The 26,623-nt window shown below is 44.2% G+C and overlaps 1 protein-coding gene across 1 annotated transcript in view; it reads right to left on the bottom strand.

Moving 5' to 3' along the window:
• Window positions 1-26,623, bottom strand: part of PIGU (phosphatidylinositol glycan anchor biosynthesis class U) — a gene marked incomplete at both ends in the record, with an annotated part of 98,890 nt that overhangs the window by 10,557 nt on the left and 61,710 nt on the right. Inside the window, one exon of the mRNA XM_080716412.1 lies at window positions 12,461-12,603. Coding sequence (XP_080572538.1) covers window positions 12,461-12,603 — 143 coding nt within the window. The remainder of the gene's footprint in view (window positions 1-12,460; window positions 12,604-26,623) is intronic.

Genomic DNA, 26,623 nt, shown 5'->3' with positions numbered 1-26,623 from the left:
CAGCATTTGGGAGGCTGAGACAGGAGATCAGGGCTCGCGGCCAGCCTCAGCTACTTAGTGAGGCCCTTTGCAACTCAGTAAGACCCTGTTTCAAAATATCAGCCTGGGGGTGTAGATCCCCAGGGTTCCATCCCTAGTACCAGAAAAAAAAAAAAAAAAAAAAAAAAAAGGTTGCACATACCTGTAATCCCTGTACTTGGGAGGCTGAGACAGGAAGGTCGCAGGTTCAAAGCCAGCTTCAGCAACTTAGCAAGGCTGTCAGTAATTTAGCAAAACTCTAATTCAAAAATAAAAAAAAATCAAGTGGGCCTGGGTTTGAATCTTGGAGGTAGAATTCTGCCCCTGGGTTTAATCACCAGCAGTACCACAAAAAAAGAAAGAACGATGGTTTAAAGATTTATAATTATATTTATAGAATGCTACTCCAAGAGTTTGCTTTGGACTTCGCTTATTCTGACTTCCCATGTCAACACATGATTAATGATAATAGGACCATGATTATGTTTGAGTCACTAAACACCCACTTGGAGCTCAGCACCCTGGATTTAGACTGGAAAGCTGTCACCCAGAGAAGTTAAATTACTGGCTGAGGGTCACACAGTAAGGAAGTGGGTGGGACCTCAAGCCATCACTCAACCTCAGTCTCAATACCCCTTCCCTCACACGCATAAAGAAAGCCCCGTGGATGGCTCACTACTGTCGTTTCCTGTTACTGACTCTGAGTTACAGCTGTAATTAGCAAATGATGTGTATCGTGTGCTAAAAAATACTAATAGTCCCCAGGAGAGAGGACTGGGCCTCAGTCACTGATGTACCTGCTGGAATAACTAATAAACTACACATGATTTGTTCTGTAATAGAGTAGGGCATTAATCAACTCAAAAATCAATAGGCCAATAAATAAAGCCCCTTATTTAAGCAATGATGGTCCATATTCTGGATGCCTGCTTCAAATCTGTAGTCAGCTGGTTCCCATGACAGTTCTAAAAAGCCTTGCCCAGGAAGGAGAATGAAGCAAGGGGAATAGAGGGCAATTTCCTGGCTAGAAGGGCTCAAACGAGCAGGCTGTGGTACAAGCACCTGTCCCCAAATGTCAAGGAAATGCTACTGTAGATAAGTAAGCAGGACTGGGCTGGGCTGTGTGGTTTTGTCGTTTTGTTTTGTTTTGCGGTACAGGGGATGGACAGGGGCATTCTACCTCTGAGCTACACCCCAGCACTATTTTTTATTCTTTATTTTGAAACAGGGTCTCACTGAGTTGCAGAGGGCCTCACTAGTAATTGCTGCTATCTGCGACCCTCCTATCTCAGCTTCCTAAGTGCACCACCACGCCCGGCTGGGCTGGACCCTTTAAGACACACAGAGCCCAGGTCCTGGAGGAGGCCAGAGATGGGTGGAAACAGAGCTTCTGATCAGTCTCAAGCAAGGGAGTGAGCGTGACTTAGTTCCCCCCTCCCCTCCCTGTGTGTGGGGGGACACTAGGGATCTAATCCAGGGGTGTTCTACCTCTGAGTTACATCCTAAATTGTTTTTTTTTGTTTTGTTTTGTTTTGTTTTTTGTTGTTTTACTGGGGATTGAACCCAGGGACACTCTACCTTTTTTTTTCTTTTTGGTGGTACTGAGGAATTAACCCAGGGGCATTCTACCTCTGAGATACACTCCAGTCCTGTTTTTATTTTATAGCTTGAAACAGGGTCTAAGTTGCAGATGGTTTCACCAAGTAACTGAGGCTGGTCACGATCCTGTGCTCCTCCTGTCTCAGCCTCACAAGTACTGGGATTACAAGCGTGTACTACCATGCCCAGCTCCCCTCAGTCCTTTTTATTTTTTTCTTTTGACACAGGGTCTCACTAGGTTGCTGAGTCTAAATTGCTGAGGCTGGTCTTGAACCTGCAGTCCTCCTGTTTCAGCCTCTCAAGTACTGGGATTACAGGCGAGTGCCACTACACCCAGCTTTCCCTGACACTCAACAGGGAGCTGATCTTACACTTGCTGGATTCTTCGGCAGCTACTCTGCACATCTGGCCAAGAATCGCATGCTGCTCTCTCTCTTTGGTTCATCCATTCATTCAGCAATTACTTGCTAAGCAGCTACTCTATGCCAAGCACGGAATCTGGCAGCTGGGGGCCCTGCAGTGAATGAGAGGACAGGCAGCCCTCTGCCTGTGTGAGGCTCGCAGGCAATGGGGGAGACAGAACAAATTACAGATCTGTAGGAAATTTGTAAAGAAGGAAACAAACAGGGACTAGGAAAGAAACAACAGGGCAGAAGCACTCACAAAAGGCCTCTCTGAAGTGATAGTGAATTTGTAATAACATTTTATTTATTTATTTATTTATTTATTTATTTATTTGTGGTACTGGGGTGGAACCCAGGGGCTTTTCTACCTCCAGGCTATACTCCCAGACCTATTTTATATTTTATTTGCAAACAAGGTCTCACTAAGTTGCTGAGAGCCTCATTCAGTAGCTGAGGCTGGCTTTGAACCTGCACGATCCTCCTGTCTCAGCCTCCCAAGTGTGGGGATTACAAGCGTGCACCACCACACTCGGCTGTCATAACATTTTAATGTCCCATATTTCAATTCTGTGGCTCCAACAAGCCCTAGGGAAGGGGTAGTACAACCTTCCTGATGAAGGGACTCCTGTACTTTACAGTGCTCCAAACAATGATACAACCTCAGGGACTGCCTGGTGAGCAAGTGCCCCACCTGGCACACTCCTTTAGTCATCTAGTGGCAGTAGCGATAAAGACCAAGACCAGCACTCTTCAGAAGCATTAGATGCAGCCTGGCATGCTGGCACATGCCAATAATGCTGGCAATACCAGTACTTGGGAAGCTGAAAAATAATTGTTTTTTTCTTTTTTTTTGTGGTGGTGGTACTGGGGATTGAACCCCAAGGCATTCTACCTTCAAGCTACACCCCGGCCCTATTTTTTTTTAATTAATTTTGAAATAGGGTCTTGCTAAATTGATGAGAATCTCACTATTGCTGACACTGTCCTCAAACCTGGATAGGTCACAGATTTGAGGCCAGCCTTAGCAATTTAGCAAGGCTCTCAGAAACTTAGATTTGTTGCAAAATAAAAATTAAAATAGAAGCCCAGCATGGTGGAGCATATTGTAATTCCAGTATTTGGGAGACTGAGACAGGAGGATCGCACAGGTTCAAAGCCAGCCTCAGCTACTTGGTGAGGCTCTCAGGAACTTAGTGAGACCCTGTTTCCAAATAAAATATGAAAATAGGTCTAGGGCTGTAGCCTGAAGGTAGAAAGCCCTGGATTCCATCCCTACTACTACAAATAAATAAATAAATAAATAAATAAATAAATAAATAAATAAAATAGAAGCTGGGCGTGGTGGTGCATACTTGTAATCCCAGCATTTGGGAGGCTGAGACAGGAAGATTGCTGTTTGTGAAGAACCTCAGCTACTTAGTGAGGCCCTTTGCAATTCAGTGCGACTCTGTTTCAAAATTAAGAATATGAAATAAGGCCGGGGTGTAGCTCGGAGGAAGAATGCCCCGGGGTTCCATCCCCAGTACCAAAAAAAAAATTAAAAATAAAATAAACCTAGGAGTATAGCTCAGAGGTAGAATGTACTTGGGTTCAATCCCCAGTGCCATAAAGAAGCATCAGACCCAAACAGAGCTGTCTATGGCTCAGAGCCACAGAGCTCAGATATAAGAAGGCTGATGATACTGGTATGTAGATGCCTAAATGATGTGCCAGCTGAAGGGGAACCTAGATCCTTACTAGAAGGCCTATATCTATTTTTAGTCTGTTTTGAAACAGGGTCTCACTAAGTTTCAGAGGACCTAAGTAGCTGCTGAGGATGACCGTGAACCTCTGTTCCTCCTGCCTGAGCCTCCTAAGTACTAGGATTACAGTGTTCGCCACCATGCCTGGGTCCATCCCCAGTACCGCAAAGGAAGAAAAGAAAAGAAAAGAAAAGAAAAGAAAAGAAAAGAAAAGAAAAGAAAAGAAAAGAAGGAAGGAAGGAAGGAAGGAAGGAAGGAAGGAAGGAAGGAAAGAAAAAAGGGCTGGGAGTGTAGTTCAGAGGTAGAATGGCTCTGGGTTCAATCTACAGTACCATTACAAAAAAAAAAAAAAAAAAAAAGAAAAAATCTTGGGCCAGCCATGATGATGGTACAGGCTGTAATCCCAGGACTTGGGAGGCTGAGACAGGAGGATCACAGGTCAAAGCCAGCCTCAGCAACTTAGGCTCTCAGCAACTTAGCAAGACCCCATTTCCAAATAAAAAATGAAATAGGGCTGGGGATATAGCTCAGAGGTAGAATGCCCTTAGTTTTAATCCACAGTATATATATAAAAAAAGATCTTGGCCAGGTGTGATGGCACACACCTGTAATCCCAGTATTTAAGAGGCCGAAACAGGAAGATTGCAGGTTTGAGGACAGCCTCAGCAAACTAGCTAGACCCTGTTTTCAAAATGTAGGACACAACCAAACAGACCTAGTGACCACATCTGCTCATGTGAGAAGGGATGGGAATTGAAATAGATCTTTCCTTCTCTTTCCTTCTTTCTTTCTTTCTTCCTTTCTTCCTTTCTTCCTTTCTTCCTTTCTTCCTTTCTTCCTTTCTTCCTTCCTTTCTTTCTTTCTTTCTTTCTTTCTTTCTTTCTTTCTTTCTTTCTTTCTTTCTTTCTTTCTTTCTCTTTCTTTCATACTGGGGATGAAACCCAAGGGCCTTCTACCTCCGGGCTACATTCCCAGACCTATTTTATATTTTATTTGGAAACAGGATCTCTTAAATCAGCTGAGGCTTCAAACCTGCACGATCCTCCTATCTCAGCCTCCCAAGCGTGAGGATTACAAGCATGCGCCACCACACCCGGCATGATGTAGATATTTCTTTTCTTGAGGTGCTGGAGAGTGTACTCAGGGCCTTGCTCATGCTAGGCAAGTGCTCTGCCACTGAGCTACACTCCAAATTGTTTTTATTTCCTTTTGTGACAGGGTCTCACTAGGTTGCCCACGCTGGTCTCCAACTTGTGATCCTCCTGCTTCAGCCTCCCAGTACTCAGATTACAGGTACAGCTCAGTTCTACACTTTCCATTTAACATTGTTCTATTTTTTTACTTCTTTCCCCAACAGTAATGAAACCATGGGTTACTTATATGATTTAAAATGCATTTTGTAGCTAGGCTGGTTGGCACACACTTGTAATCCCAGTGTTTGGGAGGCTTATTCAGGAGGATTGCACAGGTTCAAAGCCCGCTAATTAGTGAGGGGCTCAGCAACTTAATGAGACCCTGTTTCTAAATATTGTGTGAAAATAGGTCTGGGAATATGGCCTGGAAGTAGAAAAGCCCTTGGGTTCCACCCCCAATACCACACATACACACACACACACACAAAATGCATTTTGTGCTGAGTATGGTGGTGCATGCTTGTAATCCCTGCGCTTGGGAGGCTGAGACAGGAGGATTGCATAGATTCAAAGCCAATTTCAGCCTGCCGTGAGGCTCTCAGCAACTTAGTGAGACCCTGTTTTAAAATAAAATGTAAAAAATAGGTCTGGGAGTATAGCCCAAAGGTAAGGTAGAAAGCCCCTGAGTTCCACCCCTAGTACCACCAAAAATAAATAAATAAATAAATAAAAAAATAGGTCTGCAAGCGTAGTTTGAAAGTAGAATGCACCTGGGTTCCATTCCTGGTACCGGAAAAAAAAATGCATTTTGTTTATTTTATTTTTGTGATACTGGGGATTGAACCCAGGGGTATTCTACCTCCAAGCTACACTCCTAGTCCTATTTTATATTTTTAGTTTGAAACACTAAGTCATGGAAGGCCTCATTAAGTTGGAGAGGCTGGCCATGAACTTGCAATCCTCCTGTCTCAGCTTCCCAAGAACTAGGATTATAGGTGTGTACCATCATCCCTGGTTTATTTTTGGTATCCAAATAGGGTCTGAAAACTGGGCAGGGTGGTGCAAGCTTGTAATCCTAGTACTTGGGAGGCTGAGACAGAAGGATTGCAGGTTCGTGGCCAGTCTCACCAACTTAGACTCTGTTTCAAAATAAAAGAATAAAATAGGGGGCCAAGCATGATGATGCACACCTGTAATCCAATCCCTGTACTGAGGAGACTGAGACGGGAGGATGACAGGTTCAAGGATAGCCTCAGCTGAGACTCTAATCAACCTAGCAAGACCCTGTTTCCAAATATGAAATAAAATTGGGCTGGGGGTGAGGCCGGGGTTGGAGCCTGCTGTGAGGTGAGGCTGGTGCTGGGGCTAGCAAGGCCGGGATCAGAGCCTGCCTTGTAGCAAGGCCAGTGCTGGGGCCAGCGAGGCCGGGATCAAAGCCTGCCGTGAGGCGAGGCTGGTGCCAGGGCCAGCAAGGTCGGGATCGGAGCCTGCTGTGTGGCAAGGCTGGTGCTGGGGTCTGCGAGGCCCGAATGGGAGACTGCCATTTGGCGAAGCCGGTGCCAGGGCCAGCAAGGCTGGGATCAGAGCCTGCTGTGAGGCAAGGGTGGTGTTGGGGCCTCCGAGGACCAGGATTGGAGACTGCTATGAGGCAAGGCCGGTGCCAGGGCCAGCGACACTGGGATCAGAGCCTGCCGTGTGGCAAGGCTGGTACCAGGGCCTGCGAGGCCAGAATAGGAGACTGCCATTCGGGGAAGCCAGTGCCTGGGCCAGTGAGGCCAAGATCGGAGCCTGCCAGTGAGGCAAGGCAGTTGCCAGGACCTTAGAAGCTGGGATTGGAGTCTGCCAGGCAGTGAGGCTGGTGCTGGGGCCAGCAAGGCCGGGATTAGAGCCTGCCCTCCAGCAACGCCGTTGCCAGGGCCTCTGAGGCCAGGATCAGAGCCTGCCCTGAGGCAATGCCCGGGAAGGGGCCTCCAAAGCTGGGATCTGAGCCTGCCTTGTAGTGAGGCCGGTGCCGGGGCCTCCGAGGCCAGGATAGGAGAATGCTGGGTGGCGAGGCTGGTGCCAAGGCCTGTGAGGCCAGGATTAAAGCCTGCCATGAGGTGAAGCTGGTTTCAGGGCCAGTGAGGTCGGGATTGGAGCCTGCAGTGCAGTGAGGCCGGTGGCAGGGCCTGCAAGGCTAGATCGAAGCCTGCCATGTGACGAGGCCTGTGCTGGGGCCAGCGAGGCCAGGATCAGAGCCTGCTGTGTGGTGAGGCCGGTGCCGGGGCCTTCGAGAGTGGGATCAGAGCCTGCAATATGGCATCCACAGGGAAATATCATAGAAAATAAAAAATCAGATGCTTTTCCTAATATGCAAAAACTAGGAAGAAATGGGTAATAGGAAGAAATCTAGTTGAAGAAAGGGCCCCATGGAGGAGCAATTAAGGTGACCTATCAGAGAAGAGGGGAGGAGGGAAGATGGAATCTCTCTAAAGCACATGATGTACTTAAACAAACATATCAAAGTCAATCACTAAATCAAGCATGGGATCAAGGGACGGGGAAGGAATGGATGGGGATTGGATAAAGGCTAATTGAGTGATGTGTCCTTCTATATGCTCACAAGTCTTGTATTCGATTGAGAAGTTTGACTACAATGCACCAATATATTAAAAAATAAATACATTTTAAAAAATGGGCTGGGGGTATAGCTCAAAGGTAGAATGCCTCTGGGTTCAACCCCTAGTACCACAAAAACAAATAAAGAAATTAATTAATTAATTAATAAAATAGGGCTAGGGTTGTAGCTTGGGAGGTAGAATGCTCCTGGGTCCCACCTCCAGTACCACACATACACACTCATAAACACAAAAAAAAAGAAAGAAGAAAAGAAAGAATGAACAAAAGAAAGAAAGAGGAAAGGAAGAAAAAGATATCGGATCTTGGTAGGTTGCTAAGACTGCCCTCAAATCTGTGATCCTCCTGTCTCAGCCTCCTAAGGATTGAGATTAGAGCCATGTGTTACCATATCTGGCTAAAAAGATTTTTAAAGTAAAATAATGCAAGCCAGGCATGATGGTGCATGCTTGTAATCCCAGTACTTGGGAGGCTGAAACAGGAGGATCGCAGGTTCTCGGCCAGCCTCTGCAATTTGGTGAGGCCCCTCTGCAACATATTGAGACCCTGTTTCAAAATAAAAAATAAAACAGGGGTGGGAATGTAGCTTGGAGGTGGAAAACCCCTGGGTTCAATCTACAATATCACACACACAACACACAAATTGCTATGAGATCAGTTGGTTTTCCTCTGTAGTTGAGCTACTAACACACTTGACCCTTTGGCCTTTGGTTTCCAGCCTAACCCCAGTCCTCTTTTCCAATAATTCAGCCTTTCCTGCCTTCAATAGCACCTACCATGTGTAAACATCCCCTTGCCATTCAGAGACTTTCTCTCATGAGACTGCTGCAAGGGAGAAAGCTATCAGGTAGCAAGTTCCATGGATGCTTCATAGACATTGCAACCATATCTTCTGACCAAAAGTACACTCAAGACAAAAGGCTGACGACTATTTCTGTAGTAATCACCAATCTCCCCAGAGGCCCAGAGCAGGACCAATACCCTCACATGCCAGCCACTGGGATATTGGGAAAAGTAAGAAGAGTCCAGCAAGAAAGAAGAGCAAGAGCTTGTAGGTTCTTGCAGATTTCTATCTGCACTAGACAGAGACAGGAGGTGCTGCCTATTCACCATCAGTAGCTGCTACAGGGAACGGGCCCCCATCTCTCTCTTTGCTGTTCACAGACCAAACTGAGTGGCTAGGCTGGACGTAAATCCTCCAGAGTCCATGCAAGAAACACTATTCCCGTAAAATACTGAAAAAAAGCCCGAGCTCCCTTCTCTCCTAGCAGCTAATCTTGGAGGCAAGAGGTTCCCTGGGGACTGCCTCTGGCATCATTAGTCTTTCCAGCCAGCCCTGCTTCCATCCGGCCCAAAGCACACAGAAAATACCTGACTATGCCAATGGTGGAGTCGGTGGATGGTACAACAGGTCCTCCCAAGACCACAATGAGGACCGAGCCTGACCTGAAAGAAGGCAGCATCCCAGGCATGGAGGTGTACACTGTGATCCCAGTACATGGGAGGCAGGGACAGGAGGATTACAGGTTTGCAGCCAGCCTAGCAATTTGCAGAAAGCCTCAGCTACCTTAGTGAGGCCCTCTGCAACTTAGTGAGATCCTGTTTCAGAATAAGAATAAAAAATAGAACGGGGGATGTAGCTCGGTGGTCGAATGTCCCTGGGTTCCATCCCCAGACCCGGAAAAAATTTAAAATTAAAATTAAATAAAAAATAGGGCAGGAAGTGTAGCTCAGAGGTTGAATGCCTGGGTTCCATCCCCAGACCCACAAAATAAATAAATAAATAAATAAATAGGGTTGAGAGTATAAGTTGGGGGTATGCCTCTCTGGGTTTCATTCCCAGTCCCCCTGAAAAAAAAAAGATTTTAAAAATTTTCAAATAATGGGATTATAGGTGAATCTGACTGTTTTTTCTTTCTTTTCTTCTCTCAATTTTTATTTTTTGGTAGTACTAGGGATTAAACCCAGGGATTTTATACCTATTAGCTACACCCAGACCAACACCCAGACCAATTTTTTTTTTTTTTTTGGCAGTACTGTGGATGGAACCCAGGGGTATTCTACCTCTGAGTGACACCCCCCAGCCCTATTTTTTATTCTTTATTTTGAAAGAGGGTCTCACTGAGTTGCAAAGGGGCTCATTAAGTAGCTGAGGTTGGCTTCAAACCTATAAAATCCTCCTGTCTCAGCCTCCCAAGTGCTGGGTTACTACCACGCCCGGCTAAGATCAATTTTTTTTTTTTGGGGGGGGTACTGGGGATGATATCCAGGAGCTTTCTATCTCTGGGCTATACTCCCAGGCCTATTTTATATTTTATTTGGAAACAGGGTCTCGCTAAATTGTTGAGACCCTCACAAAGTAGCTGAGGCTAGCTGTGAACCTACGATCCTCCTGTCTCAGCCTCCCAAGTACTGGGATTATAGGCATGTGTCACTACGCCTGGCCACCCAGACCAATTTTATTTTATATTTGGAAATAAGGTCTGAGTTGTTGAGGCTGGCTTCAAAACCGTGATCCTTCAGTCTCAGCCTCCCAAATACTGGGATTACAGGTGTGTACCACTGTGCCCAGCTCTCCCAGCTCTTTTTAATGTTTGTTTATTTTGGTACTGGGGATTGAACCTAGATGCATTCTACCCCCAAGCTGTACCCACAGCCTGATTTTATTTTATTTTGCAGCATTGGAGATTGAACTCAGGGGCTTTCTAACCTGAGTTACACCCTCCAGCCTATTTTATCTGGAAACAGGATCTCACTAGGTTGATGACGGACTCACTATTTGTTGAGGCTGTCCTCACACCTGCAACCTTCCTGTCCCAGCCTCCCAAATGCTGGGATTACAAGCATGTGCCACCACACCTGGTTCTTTTATTTCTTATTTGGAAAAAGTTTCACGAGGTTGTTGAGAACCTTGCTAAATTGCCAAAGCTGGCCAAAAACCTGTGATTCTCCTGTCTCAGCCTTCCAAGTACTGGAATTATAAGTATGCACCACCACACCTGGCTTATTGTTTATTTTATTTCATGTTATTTATTTTTCTGTGGTACTGGGGATGGAACCCAGGGGCATTCTACCTCCAAGCTACAACCCCAGCCCTATTTTTTAGTCTTTATTTAGAAATGGGGTCTCACTGAGTTGCGAAAGGCCTAAATAAGGAGAGGCTGTCCTCGAACTGCGAACCGTGATCCTCCTGTCTCAGCCTCCTGAATGCTGGGATTCCAAACATGCACCACCACGCCTGGCTCCCAGTCTTATTTTTTATTCTTTTTTTTTAAAATATTTATTTATTTATTTATTTATTTATTTTTATTTATTGTGTGTGTGTAGGTCTGGGGATGGAACCCAGGGTCATTTGACCTCCGAGCTACACCTCTTGCCCTATTTTTTATTCTTTATTTTGAAACAGGGTCTCACTAAGTTGCGGAGGGCCTAACTAAGTAGCTGAGGCTGTCCACGAACTGTGATCCTCCGGTCTCAGCCTCCTGAATGCTGGGATTACAATGTGCGCCACCATGCCTGGCTTACTTTTTTATTTTTTGCTGGTCTGGGGATGTAACCCAGAGGCATTTGACCTCCGAGCTACATCCCCTGCCCTATTCTTTATTCTTTTTTATTCTTTTTTTTTGTGTGTGGGGGGGTCTAGAGATGGAACCCAGGGGCATTCAACCTCCGAGCTACACCCCCTGCCCTATTTTTCTTTTTTATTCTTTATTTTGAAACAGGGTCTCACTGAGTTGCAGAGGGCCTCATTAAGTAGCTGAGGCTGTCCATGAACTACGATCCTCCAGTCTCAGCCTCCCGAATGCTGAGATTACAAGCTTGTGCCACCACACCCAGCTTTATTTTTTATTCTTTATTTTGAAACAAGGTCTTACTAAGTTGCAGAGGGCCTCACTAAGTAGCTGAAGCTGTCCACGAACAACGATTTTCCCATTTCAGCCTCCCAAATGCTGGGGTTACAAGTGTGCACCACCATGCCTGGCTTATTCTTTATTTTTGAAACAGCATCTCAATAAGTTGTGGAGGGACTAAGTATCTGAGGCTGGCTGTGAACCTGCAACCCTCCTGTCTCAGCATCTCAAATGCTGAATTACAAGCATGTGTCACCACTCCCACCACTCCCGGCTTATTCTTTATTTTGAAACAGAATCTTAGTAAGTTGTTAAGAGCCTTGCTAAGTTGCTACAGCTAGCCTAACCTGTGATCCTTCTGTCTTGGCCTCCTAGTAGTGGGATTAAAGGTGTGCACTACCATGTCTGGCTTGCTTTTTTTTTTTTTTTTTAAAGAATAACTGTGGTGGTCACCACAGTGAACCTGCGTATCCAACATGTTTTGCTGGAGATTCTGACACTTGAGATGCTGCTCCGTGGAACCGAGAAATAGGTCTTCCCGTCAGAGGAAGGGCTGAGCTCCTCACGGCAGTCCCTAGGCTGTGTCTGCAGCCTGCACTCCACTACACCTAGCTGCACATTTTCACTCAACTTGCCCTCAGCTGGCCTGCCCCATTCCTCAGCTCCCTGCCTTTGCTCCCGTGGTCCTCAGAGGCAGAACCCTCTCCTCCCCTGGCCCACCTCACTTAGTGAAACCAGAACAGGTGCCACCAGGCACTATTACAGAAAGAGGAAGTCACAAGTCAGGCCTTATCTGCCCTTGGTTCTTGGCTCCTCCACTGACCTCGGTCAGAAGCCAGCCACCAGGAGCCTCAGTTCCTCATTTGTAAACTAGGCATAGCACTAGTTGTCTCAGGGGTGTGCTGTGAGGATTCCATGAGGCGACGGCTCAGTATGGTGCCCAGCAAGTGTCAGAATCAGTTCTCTCCACTCATACTTCCCCATCCCCTCTGAGCGACATGAGGGAGGGGCCATCCCTCCGTCATGTCCAGACTCCCAGGATGTGCCACCCAGGCCCTTGGTTGAATCCCTGAGCCCAAACTGCCCTTGACTCTTACCTGACCTACGTTGAAGGTCAGTGTGATGGCATAAAAGAAATTAGAGTTGGCACTTCCCGCATAAATCCAGAGATGCCACAGGACAGGGAAGAGCAGGGAGCAGACAATGATGATGCAGGCGAGGACGAAAATGTTCCTCAGGACTGAAAGACAAAGAGGGTCTCGATTAGCCCCAGGCTCTATCTCTAGCACCCTCACCTTGCTGGGATGGCCCGATGGACAGAGACCTAGGGAGAGGTTCTTGTGCTTCAAAGGCAGAGTACCTCCAGAAGCACTGGGGTCCCAGAGGGCAAACTTCAGGCCCCCGAGTCAATGGTTCCCCATGCGCAGAGGTGGTGGGAGTTCCTGCTGTGGGCTTAGCTAGCCAAAGACCAACTACAGTTAGCAATGCCATGAATGCCTCTGGGCTCTGCAGAGGTCCTTTCAGGAAGACTGGCCTCCAACCCCAATCTCACAGGGTGCAAAGTAGCTCCTCCCTTCTCCTGACACAGGAGCTATCTGGTCACAGAAGGCCACAGATGGAAAGCACGGCACCAATCAGGGGGATGTGAACAGCACAGTGGGTCCCCATGGTTCTGTCTTGGCATCTTAGAAACAGGTATTCCATTCTCCTTCACTAGTGTCTCCAGGTTCCTGCCTCACTTTGTCCTTCATTCTTTTATTTTTTATTTTCTATATTTATTTATTTATTTGTTTGATTATTTATTTATTTTTGCGGGTCTGGAGATGGAACCCAGGGGCATTTGACCTTCGAGCTACACCTCATGCCTTATTTTTTATTCTTTATTTTGAAACAGGGTCTCACTAAGTTGTGGAGGGCCTCACTAAGTAGCTGAGGCTGTCCTGGAACTGCGATCCTTTGGTCTCTGCCTCCCAAATGCTGGGATTACAAGCATGGCCTTTTTTTTTTTTTTTTTTTTTTTTTTGTGGGTCTGGAGGCATTTGACCTCCGAGCTACACCCCCTGCCCTATTTTTTTTTTTTTTTATTCTTTATTTTGAAACAGGGTCTCAATGAGTTGCGGAGGGACTCACTAAGTAGCTGAGGCTGTCCGCAAACCGCAATCCTCTGGTCTCAGCCTCCCGAATGCTGGGATTACAAGCGTGTACCACCATGCCCGGCTAAGCGTGGCCTTTTTTACTTATTTATTTATTTATTTTCAGTGCTGGAGATGGTACCCAGGGACATTCTACCTCTGAGCTACACCCTGAGCCCTATTTATTATTCTTTATTTTGAAACGGTCTCACTGAGTTGCAAAGGGCCTAAGTAGCTAAGACTGTCCACAAACTACAATGCTCCTGTCTCAGCCTCCCAAATGCTCAGATTACAATAAAGAATAAAAAATAGGGTAGAGGGTGTAGCTAGGAAGTCAAATGCCTCTCGGTTGCATCCCCAGACCCACAAAAATAGAAGAAAGGAAGGAGGGAAGGAAGGAAATTAAAAAATAGGGCGGGGGGTATCTCGGAGGTCAAATGGGTTCCATCCTCAGACCCGCAAAAAAAAAAAAAAAAGTCTTTTCCTTTACTGAGCATGGTGGCACACACCTATTATCTCTACTTGGGAAGCTGAGACAAGAGGATCACAGGCTAAGGACAGCCTCAAAAATATAGTGATACAAAAAAAAAACCAACATAAAATAGGGCAAGGTATAGCTTGGAGATAGAATGCCCTGGGTTCAATTGCCAGTAACACACACACACACACACACACACACACACACACACACACACAGTCCTTTCTTCTATGAAATGAAATGAATGGCTGATAGTTGATTAATTAATTAATTAATTTGTTGTGGTACTGGAGATGGGACCCAAAGGCATTCTACCTCTGAGCTATACCCCCAGCCCCACTTTTTTTAATCCTTATTTTGAAACAGGGTCTAAGTTGCACAATCCCCTTGTCTCAGCTTCCCAAATATTGAGATTACTACAGGTCTCTGTGCCACCATGTCCAGCTCATGGGAGTTTGTTTTGGGGGGAGGTACTGGGGATGGAACCCAGAAGCATTCTACCTCTGAGCTACATCCCCAGCCCTATTTCTTATTCTCTGTTTTGAAACAGGGATCTCACTGAGTTGCAAAGGGCCTTCTAAGTAGCTGAAACTGGCCACAAACTGCGATCCTCCTGTCTCAGCCTCCCAAATACAGGGATTACAAGTGTGTGCCACCATGCTCAGCTCTCAAGGGAGTTTTCAAAAGGCTGGTGGTCTGTGAAACCTCACAACTTGGACACGAGGGCCTTCAAGGTCCTCTTTCCTGATCTGACATTCCATGCTGCTGGATCGACAGAGCTGAGGTCAAAGCTCTGGCACAAACTTCCTAAGATGTCCAGGCTGCTGCTGCCTCTTCCTCTACTCCTCAGGGCATGAACCCCATAGGGATATCTTCATTGAGAATTATTGTTGTTATTGTCCTAATTTTTATTCTTTATTTTGAAATAGGGTCTCACTGAGTTGCAAAGGGCCTAAGTAGCTGAGGCTGCCCATGAACCCTGATCCTCCTGTCTCAGCCTCCCAAATGCTGGGATTACAAGCATGTGCTACCACGCCTGGCTACTAAGCAAATTTACAACTTTAAGAAAGAAGAAGAAATCAGATCACACTCCCTACTCTAACATCACTATTCATTTCTCATTGGTTCTTTCTCATCCTCTGGGAATTATTTTTTTTAAAGATTTAAAGAAGTTTATTAAAAAGATAAAAATACAGAAGACAGTTACAGCCCCATGCAAGAATGGCATGGGGGTGGTGGTGGTTCAAATGAATGGCCCACCCACTCTGGGAGTTATTTTGCTTAAAAAAAAAAAAAAGTACACTTTTCCTAAAATAAAACTCTTGGGGCCTGACAGCTTAGGTAGTTCTTGGTCCTGTGCCTCCAGCTACAGACAGAGACTTCAGACAGGGTGACAGGAAGGCCAGGTGCAGAGACCAGCAAGGCTCACATGCAGCTTGGGCTGCTGAGAGACATCCCGTGTGCGTAGGTTGTCCCCAGCATCCAGTTGGCTTCTGGCCTGTGGTGACCTTTGCAGGAACAGGGAGCTGCTACTCTCTGTAGGCCAGAACATTAAAGCTGGGGACCTGGGGCACAGGACAGCTTGTTCCAGGCACCAGGAGGCGTCAGAGATGACCTGGGCCTAACAAATCAAAAGGGCTCTCCCTGTATCAGACCTGCCGGGCCAGAGGGAGTCAGGTTTCCCAGTGCATTCATCGGTGGCTTAACCAAGCTCTGGCACCACTACTGATGAACTCCAACTTCTGGCAAGTCGCTCTTCCTCTCTGAGCCTCAGGCATTCAGAAATAAAATTTCACTTGAAAATTCTGGTCACATCAGGAATATAGCACAAAGGGGACTATAAGGGGTTTCAAAGGTCAAGGCGATGTTCTCTTAAACTATAGGCTAAGTAAATGAACTTATAAAAAAATGAACTTACTGTACAAATATTCTTTTTCTTAATTTTTTTTTTTTTTTTTGTGTGTGTGGTACTAGGGATGGAACCTAGGGACATTCTACCTCTGGGCTACACCCCAGCCCTATCTATCTATCTATCTATCTATCTATCTATCTATCTATCAATCATCTATCTATTTATTTATTTATTTATTGGTGGTACTGGGGATGGAACCCTTCTACCTCCGGACTACACTCCCAGACCTATTTCATATTTTATTTGGAAATAGGGTCTCTTAAGCCAGCGAGGCCAGCTGGCTTCGAACCTGCACGATCCTCCTGTCTCTGCCTCTCAAGCACGGAGATTACAAGCGTGCGCCACCATGCCCGGCTTTATTATTTATTTTGAAACAGGGTCTCACTGAGTTACAGAGGGCCTCACTAAGCAGCGGAGGATGTCCGCAAACCACAATCCTCCTGTCTCAGCCTCCCAAATGCTGGGATTACAAGTGTGCACCACCACATCCGCCTTTCTTTTTCTTAACTTTTTTTTTTTGAGATATTAGGGATTGAACTCAATCCTTTCTTTTTTTTTTTTTTTTTTTTGGTGGTGCTGGGGTTTGAACCCAGTGGCATTCTACCTCCAAGTTACACTCCATGCCCTATTTTTATATTTTAATTGTGAAATGGTCTTCCTAGGTTGATGAGTCTCACTACCTGCTGAGGCTGTTCTTGAACCTACAATCATCCTGTTTTACCTTATGAATGTTGAGATTACAGGCATGTGCTACCATGCCCTTTTTTGTGTGTGTATGGTACTGGAGATGGAACCATGGGGCTTTCTACCTCCAGGCTACATTTCTAGACCTAATTTTTATATTTTATTTTATTATTTATTTATTTTTGGTGGTACTGAAGGTTGAACCAGAGGCTTTCTATCTCCAGGCTATACTCCCAGACCTATTTTATACTTTATTTGGAAACAGGGTCTCACTAAGTTGCTGAGAGCCTCACTAAGTAGTTGGTTGAGGCTGGCTTCGAACCTGTGCGATCCTCCAGTCTCAGCCTCCCAAGTACTGGGATTACAAATGTGTGCCACTGCGCCCGGCTGACCATGCTCTTTTTGTTTTGTTATTTTTGTGGTACTGGGGATGGAACCCAGGGGCATTCTACCTCCAAGCTACATCCCCAGCCCTAATTTTTCATTCTTTGTTTTGAAACAGGGTCTCACTAAATTGTAGAGGGCCTCACTAAGTAGCTGAGGCTGTTTGCAAACCTGCAATCCTCCTGTCTCAGCCTCCCAAGTACCGGGATTACAAGCATGCACCACCATGCCCAGTGCACCATGCCCTTTTTATTTTTTGTTTTGAAACAAGGTCTCACTAGCTAAGAGTCTCACTAAGTTGCTGAGGCTGGTCTCACACCTTCAATCGTCCTATTTCTTCCTCCCAAGTACTACAATTACAGGCGTGTGCCACCATGAATAGCTGTATAATTATTCTTTTTTTTGTTTTTTTTTGTGTGTATACTAGGGATTGAACTCAGGGACATTTTACCTCTATTTATTCTACCTCACCCTATTATTTATTTAATTTATTTATTGTTTGTGGTACTGGGGATGGAACCTAGGGGGCCATTCTACCTCCAAGCTACACCCCAGCCCTATGTTTTATTCTTTATTTTGAAACAGGATCTCACTGAGTTGCAAAGGGCCTCACTAAGTAGCTGAGGCTGGCCGCGAACCGTGATCCTCCTGTTTCAGCCTCCCAAATGCTAGGATTACAAGCATACACTACTATGCCTGGCTATTTTATTTATTTTAAAAAAGGGTCTCACTAAATTGCAGAAGGCTTTACTAAGTGGCTGAGGCTGGCTATGAACTTGTGATCCTCCTCCATGTACTGGGATTACAAGCATGCACCAACACACCAGGCACATTATTTGTATTTTATCAATATTATTTTATCTCTATACAATAGTTACGAAAAAGAAAACAATATACCACACACAGACTTCACTCTAACCCTTGGGCTTTTGACTCTTTAGTAGGTGGACCACTGAAGGCCAGCACTGGCTGTACCAGCAGGCTGCTCCCTGCCTTCCTAGGGCACCTGTCTGACTCACACTGGCCCCAGGCTCCACGGAGGCCAGCATCTGGAGGCCGCGCTCAGGGTAGAGCCCCATTCCTCTTTTCCTCCCACAACTAGTACTGCAAAGTAAAAAGTGATGTGAGGGTAGACATGTCAACCAGGAACTAGGGCTTAAACTGGATTTCCAAAAACACTAAATATATTCAACTAGGCCTACAAACATCTCGTTTCTACTCAGCGGTCATAAGGTCCAGAGCTGAAGACACTGTGGCTGAGGATAATGACTCAGCCTCGAGTCTCAAATAGGTACCGCAAACGTGAGTGCTCCCTGCTGCAGGTGCAGCGGAGAGAGGGCGGCGGCCTTTCTTTGTAGGTGTTTTGGATGAGCTAAGCCTGTAAAATCCTTGCCCAACCAGCCAGCAACATCAATTAGATCATCCAGGTTTCTGGAAATCTCATACTTCTTCATGTCACATCACCAGAGGGCATTAAATAGTTTATTTCAGGTTTTGAAAATGTTTATTCCAATGACTCTGGCTACAAAATCCAAAGTTTTGGGTTTTGTGTTTTGTTTTGTTTTGTACTGGGGTGGAACCCAGGGGTTTCCTACCTCTGGGCTACACTCCCAGACCTATTTTATATTTTATTTGGAAACAGGGTCTCACTAAGATGCTGAGAGCCTCACTAAGTAGCTGAGGCTGGTTTCGAACCTGTGTGATCCTCCTGTCTCAGCCTCCCAAGTGCTGGGATTACAAATGAGTGCCACCACGCCCAGCTAACAAAAGCTTTGATACTGGAAATATGTAGGGGATCTCCCTGCATAAATATTCCTGATGATGATAACTGAAGTGCCATTAACACATTTTCTTTCTATAACTTAAAACACTGCCGGGGGTGGTGGTGTATGCTTTGTAATCCCAGTACTTGGGAGGCTGAGACAGAATGGTTGCAAGTTTGTAGCCAGCCTCAGTAACTTGTAAAGCCCTCTGAAACTTAGCAAGCACCTGTTTCACAATAAAGAATAAAGCCAGGCGTGATGGCGCATGCTTGTAATCCTAGCATTTGGGAGGCTAAGATGGGAGAATCGCGGTTTGCAGACAGCCGCAAATACTTAGTGAGACCCTTTGCAACTCAGTGAGATCCTGTTTCAAAATACAGGGGAGAACCACCGACTTCCGGGAAGATGGCGACCGAGAAAAGCGGGGCTTAAGAGTCCCACTAACAACCAATCTCCATTACCACAAAAAGAGCGCCTTTCATAGCCAGAAAACACCATCACCAGAAAAACAAAAAAACCACCAGGCTCCAGAGAGAAAGCGGACTGAGAACAGAGCTCAGGGCCACAGAGGAGACACACGCGCCCGAGGACGCGGCAGCAGCGCCATACTGCCGGCGGCAGCAGCGAACTCAGCGGACGGCTACAGCAAGCCGAGGTGAGCCGATGCGGAACAGCCAGGCGGGATCTTTCGGCACAGACAGCATTTAAAGCTCCCAGTGGCTGAGCTCAGCACACGCTGCAGGGATTCAGAGTGGAAATCAAAACCAGAGAAGAAAAAATACGCCAGCCTCATGGCCGAGGGCGTGGCAGAGGTGCCATAATGCCACTGGCGGCGGCAGCAGCAGTGAATTCACCGAGTCCAGTACAGCTACATCTACGTACTCAAGAACAGTGAGTCAAATTGTGGGCCACAGAGGAGAAATCCCAGTATTGTGCCTCCTGGGACTTGACCCAGTGAGGGAGTGGTGGTGGCAGAGATATCACACCATAGGAGAGCGTGCAACCTGGCACCACCCATAGTTTAAAGCAGCCTCTATCGACTCCCTGGGTCGGAGACTCTGTGATACAACCCAGTAAAGGAGTAGTAGGGTCTGAGATAATACAGACTCGAGATCCAGAGCACATTAAGTGAAGCCATAGTGACCCAAGGGAAGAACCCAGAGAAGGCACAAACCTCCGAAATCATGGGAAAGAGGAATAACACTGAAGTAATGAATGTGCACAACCCCACAACATCAGAACCTGATAAAACAGAAAATCAGAGATTTCTAGAAGATCAAATCAGGAAAATAACTGTAGAAATAATAGAGGTGCTTCGAAAAGAACTCAGAGAGAGCCAAAAAGAGATAAAGGATGCAATTAATGAAGTAAAGGCCTCAATTCAAAGCACAAACAACCGATTAGACCACATGGAGAACAGAATCTCGCTCTTAGAAGATGAGCAATCCAAAAATGAATGCATAGTTTCTAATCTAGAAAAAGATATCCAACAGCAGGAATCTGACATTGAAGAAATATGGGCCCATCTTAAGAGAGCTAACCTAAGAATAATTGGAATAGAGGAGGGAAAAGAAAGTGATACCAAAGGGATCAACAATCTCTTCAAGGAAGTAATAGCAGAAAATTTTCCAAATATAGAGCAAGAGGTTGATACACAGATCCAGGAAACTTATAGAACTCCCTTTAGACAGGGTCCGAGAAGAGGATCCCCACGCCATATAATTGTCAAAATGACCAATGTGGAAGCCAAGCAGAGAATCTTAAAGGCAACAAAAACAAAGGGCCAAGTGACATTCAGAGGCAAACCAATTAGAATCACTCCAGACTTCCCAAACCAAGTCATGAGAGCCAGAAGGGCTTGGAGTAACATATTCCAAACTCTGAAAGAAAACAACTTCCAGCCAAAAATTTCCTATCCAGCAAAACTTTCTATCAAATTAGATGGAGAAATAAGAAGCTTCCATGACAAACAGAAACTGAAGGAATTTATGTCTTCAAAACCAGCGCTAGAGAAAATACTCAAAGAGATTAACTACAAAGAAGAAATAGGTAACACTCACCAGAACCAGAGAAACAAGAGTTTCCATCCAACAGACAACTAAGATTGGTTATCTGTGGAGATTCATTATTTATGTTAGTCTTTTACCTATCTCTAAATTGTATTGTTTGCCTTTATTGTTGTTAATTTTTAGGATTTCTAGTTGGAATATTAATATACCTTCAGATATAGCATTTGGAAATATTTTATCCAATTCTATTAGTAACTTTTAACTCTGTTTACATTGTCTTTGGATATACAATATTTTCTTTTAATTTTTAGGGAGCTTGTATATTCTTCTGTTGCCTGTGCCATTGAAATCATATCCAAGAAATCACTGCCAATTTCAATGTTGTGAGGTTTTATGACCCAGATTTTCTCCTAAAATTTTATAGTCTTAAGATTTATATTTAGGTCTTTTATCTAGTTTGAGTTAATACTTGTATGTGGGATTAGGTAAGGGTCCAATTTTATTCTTTTCCATGTAATTATTATTTTTCAACAATATTTAGTTAAAAGAATATTATTTCCACCACCAAATGTTCGTGGAAACCTTGTCAAAAATAACTTGACAATATAGGGAAGAATTTAGCTCTAGGCTTGTATTTAACTCCAATGGTTTATATATCTGCCTTTAGAACAGTACTACACTGTTTCAATTATTGTAGCTTTATATGGTTTGAAATCAGAAAATATATATCTGCTAGCTTTGTTCTTCTTCAAGATCGTTTTGGGTATCTAGAATTCATATTCCATATTAGGATAGATTTTTTTCTGAAAAATAAATATATAAATATATGATAGTTTCACCAAAAAAACAGAAAAAAATATGCTCTGGTAAGAAAGAAAGCAAAAAGAAATATTGAAATGTTATCTTTAAGTCATCAAAAGCTTGGTATCAGACAAATGAAACTGTTATGTGAGATTATCATTTTTAATTTTGGATAAATTGCTATAATACTAGATGTCAACCACTAAGCCAAGCATGGGAGGGAGGGATGGGGAGAGAATGGGGTGGGGATCGGGTGGGGGCTGACTGGGCGATGTGTGCATTTATGTCTACAAAAGTTTGTATCCCACTATGATGTATGAATACAGTGCACCAATAAAATAAAATTAAAAAAAAAAAAAAAAAAACCAAAATACAGGGGAAAAAAATAGGGCTGAAGGTAGAATGCCCCTGGGTTCAATCCCCAGTACCACAAAAATACATACATACATACATACATACAACTTAAGCTGGACGTGGTGGCGCACGCTTGTAATCCCAGCATTCGGGAGGCTGAGACCGTAGGATCAAAGTTCGTGGACAGCCTCAGCTACATAGTGAGGCCCTCTGCTACTTAGTGAGACCCTGATTCAATATAAAGAATACAAGCCGGGTGTGGTGGCGCACTCTTGTAATCCCAGCATTCAGGAGGCTGAGACCTGAGGATCGCGGTTCATGGACAGCCTCAGCTACTTAGTGAGGTCCTCTGCAACTCAGTGAGACCCGGATTCAAAATAAAGAATAAAAAAATAGGGCAGGTGCTGTAGCTCAGAGGTCAAATGCCCCTGGGTTCATCCCCAGACCGACAAAAAAAAAAAAAAGTTGTGTGTGTGTATATATACACACACACACACACACACACACACACACACACACACACACAAATAGGAAAATATTTACGAGGACTTCCGGGAAGATGGCAGGGCTTATGAGCCCCGCTAACAACCAATCTCTATTACCACAAAATCAGCACCTTTCATAGCCAGAAAACACCATCAGCAGAGAAACAAAAAATGTAATTACAAGGAACAGAGAAAAAGAGGGCTGGAAAAACGAGACACCAGAAAGAAACCAGACCGCAGTGCTGTGGCTGGAGCCGCGGAGCGGAAAGGTGCGGATGCCATCTTTCCTCGCAGCACCAGGACCCAGAGAGGTGGGGGACTCAGAACGAAGCTCAGAGCCACAGAGGAGATACACTGGCCTCACGCCCGAGGATGCAGCAGCAGTGCTTTACTGCTGGCGGCAGCGGCGAATTCACCAGACGGCTTCGGACCAACACACTCAACAGCCTACCAGGCTCCAGAGAGAAGCGGCAGACAGCAAGCCGAGGTGAGCCGCTGTGGAACAGCCGGGCAGAATTAGGCAGATTTTTTGGCGCAGGGAGCATCTAAAGCTCCCAGTGGCTGGGCTCAGCACACCCTGTAGGGACTCTGAGCGGAGCTCAAAACCAGAGAAGAAATAGGCCAGCCTCATGGCCGAGGGTATGGCAACGGCGCCATATTGCCACCAGCGGCAGCAGCAGCGAATTCACCAAGTCCACTACAGCTCCATCAGCGCACTCAACAACAGTGAGTCAAATTGCGGCCCCTAGAGGAGAAATCCCAGTACTGCAATCCCAGGGACTTGACCCAGTGGGGGAGTGGCGGTGGCAAAGATATCACACCAGAGGAGAACGCCCAAACTGGCACCCTCCCCCCATGGTCTAAAGCAGCCTCGATTGACTCCCTGGGTCTGAGACTCTGCGATACAACCCAGTAAAGGAGTAGTGGGGACTGAGATACCACAGACTCGAGATCCAGAGCACCTTAAGTGAAGTCGTAGTGACCCACGGGAAGAACCCAGAGAAGGCACAAACTTCCAAAATCATGGGAAAGAGGAATAACAATGGAGCAATGAATGCCCACAACCCCACAATATCAGAACCTATAAAACAGAAATTCAGAGATTTATAGAAGATCAAATAAGGAAAATAACTGTAGAAATAATAGAGGTGTTTCGAAAAGAATACAGAGAGAGCCAAAAAGAGATAAAGGATGCAATTAATGAAGTAAAGGCCTCAATTCAAAGCACAAACAACTGATTAGACCACATGGAGAATAGAATCTCGCTCTTAGAAGATGATCACTCCAAAAATGAATGCATAGTTTCTAATTTAGAAAAAAAAAATCCGACAGCAGGAATCTGACATCGAAGAAATATGGGCCCATTTTAAGAGCACTAACCTAAGAATAATTGGAATAGAGGAGGGAAAATAAAGTGAAACCAAAGGGATCAACAATCTCTTCAAGGAAGTAATAGCAGAAAATTTTCCAAACATAGATCAAGAGGTCAATACACAGGCCCAAGAAACTTATAGAACTCCCTTAAGACAGGATCAGAGAAGAGGATCCCCACGCCACATAACTGTCAAAATGACCAATGCGGAAGCCAAGCAGAGAATCTTAAAGGCAACAAAAACAAAAGGCCAAGAGACATTCAGAGGCAAACTAATTAGAATCACTCCAGACTTCCCAAACCAAGTCATGAAAGCCAGAAGGGCTTGGAGTAACATATTCCAAACTCTGAAAGAAAACAACTTCCAGCCAAAAATTTCCTACCCAGCAAAACTTTCTATCAAATTAGATGGGGAAATAAGAAGCTTCCATGACAAACAGAAACTGAAGAAATTTATGTCTTCAAAATCAGCACTAGAGAAAATACTCAAAGAGATTAACGACAAAGAAGAAATAGGTAACACACACCAGAACCAGAGAAACAAGATTTTCCATCCAACAGACAACTAAGATTGGTTATCTGTGGAGATTCATTATTTATGTTCCTCTTTTACCTATCTCTAAATTGTATTGTTTGCTTTTATTGTTGCTAATTTTTAGGATTTCTAGTTGGAATATTAATATACCTTCAGATATAGCATTTGGAAATATTTTATCCCATTTTATCAGTAACTTTTAACTCTGTTTACTTTGTCTTTGGATATACAATTTTTTTTTTTTTTTAGGGAGTTTGTTTACCCGTTTGTTGCCTGTGCCATTGAAATCATATCCAAGAAATCACTGCCAATTTCAATGTTGTGAGGTTTTATGACCCAGATTTTCTTCTAAAAGTTTATAGTCTTAAGATTTATATTTAGGTCTTTTATCTATATTGAGTTAATATTTGTATATGGTGTTAGGTAAGGTTCCAGTTTTATTCTTTTCCATGTAATTATTATTTTTCAACAATATTTAGTTAAAAGATTATTATTTCCTCCACCAAATGTTCGTGGAAACCTTGTCAAAAATAACTTGACAATATATGGAAGAATTTATCTCTAGGCTTTTATTTAACTCCAATGGTTTATATATCTGCCTTTATAACAGTACTACACTGTTTCAATTATTGTAGCTTTATACGGTTTGAAATCAGAAAATATACATCTTCTAGCTTTGTTCTTTTTTGAGATCATTTTGGGTATCTAGAGTCCATATTCCATATTAGGATAGATTTTTTCTTTCTTTTTTTTTTTTTTTTTTTGGTGGTATTGGGGTGGAACCCAGAGGCTTTCTACCTCTGGGCTATACTCCCAGACCTATTTTCTATTTTATTTGGAAACAGGGTCTCACTAGGTTGCTGAGAGCCCCAGTAAGTAGCTGAGGCTGACATCAAACCTGCATGATCCTCCTGTCTCAGCCTCCCAAGCGCGAAGATTACAAGCGTGCGCCACCACGCCTGGCCTAGGATAATTTTTTCTGAAAAATAAATAAATAAATGTATGATAGTTTCACCTAAAAAAAAAGAAAAGAAAAGAAAAAAATATTCTCTGGTAAGAAAGAAAGCAAAAAGAAATATTGAAATGTTATCTTTAAGTCATCAAAAGCTTGGTATCAGACAAATGAAAATGTTATGTGAGATTATCAGTGTTAATTTTGGATAAATTGCTATAATACTAGATGTCAACCACTAAGCCAAGCATAGGAAGGAGGAATGGGGAGGGAACGAGGTCAGGATCGGGTAGGGGCTAACTGGGTGATGTGTGCATGTATGTCTACAAAAGTATTTTTTTTATCCCATTATGATGTATGAATACAGTGCACCAATAAAAAATAAAAATAAATAAATAAATAAATGTATGATAGTTTCACCTAAAAAAAAAAAAGAAAAAAATTTCTCTGGTAAGAAAGAAAGCAAAAAGTAATATTGAAATGTTATCTTTAAGTCATCAAAAGCTTGGTAGCAGACAAATGAAACTGTTATGTGAGACTATCATTGTTAATTTTGGATAAATTGCTATAATACTAGATGTCAACCACTAAGCCAAGCATGGGAAGGAGGGATAGGGAGGGAACGGGGTGGGGATCGGGTAGGGGCTAACTGGGCAATGTGTGCATGTATGTCTATAAAAGTTTTCTTTTTATCCCATTATGATGTATGAATACAGTGCACCAATAAAAATTTAAAAAAATTTTAAAAAAGAATACAAAATAGGGCAGGGGGTGTAGCTCAGAGGTCAAATGCCCCTGGGTTCTATCCCTAGACCCACAAAAAATAAAAATTAAAAAATTAAAAAAAAAAAACTTAAAACACTCCTGAAAGAGATTCTTCTTATTTGATAGATGAAAACAAATGAGGCTTAGAAAGGCTAAATGCATTGCTAAAGAACATAGAACTAGTGATGAGAAAGCCAGAATGCATACTCAAGTCAGCCTGTGTGCAGACTGGTTCAAAAATGTGGAGTGGGCGCACGTTTGTAATCCCCACACTTGGGAGGCGGAGACAGGAGGATTGCGTAGGTTCGAAGCCAGCCGCGCTGGTGTAAGAGACCCTGTTTCAAAAAAATATAAAGTAGGTCTGGGAGTGTAGTCCGGACGTAGAAGGGCTTCCAGAAACCCCAGTACCACCAAAAAAAAAAAAAAAATGTGGGGTGAAAGTAGGAGTGTGGAGCTGGGCATGGCGGTGCACTTGTAATCCCAGTATATGGGAGATTGAGACAGGAGGATCACAGGTTCTCAGCCAGCCTCAGCTATTTAGAGAGGCCCTCTGCAACTTAATGAGATCTTGTTTCAAAATAAAGAATTAAAAAATAGGGCTGGGAGCCGGGCATGGTGGCGCACGCTTGTAATC

Source organism: Muscardinus avellanarius (genome assembly GCF_963383645.1).
Source record: "Muscardinus avellanarius genome assembly, chromosome: 19".
In the NCBI taxonomy this organism is placed as follows: Eukaryota; Metazoa; Chordata; class Mammalia; order Rodentia; family Gliridae; genus Muscardinus; species Muscardinus avellanarius.
Note: the sequence above shows the minus strand (reverse complement) of the source record. Positions and strands in the feature narration are given on the sequence as shown.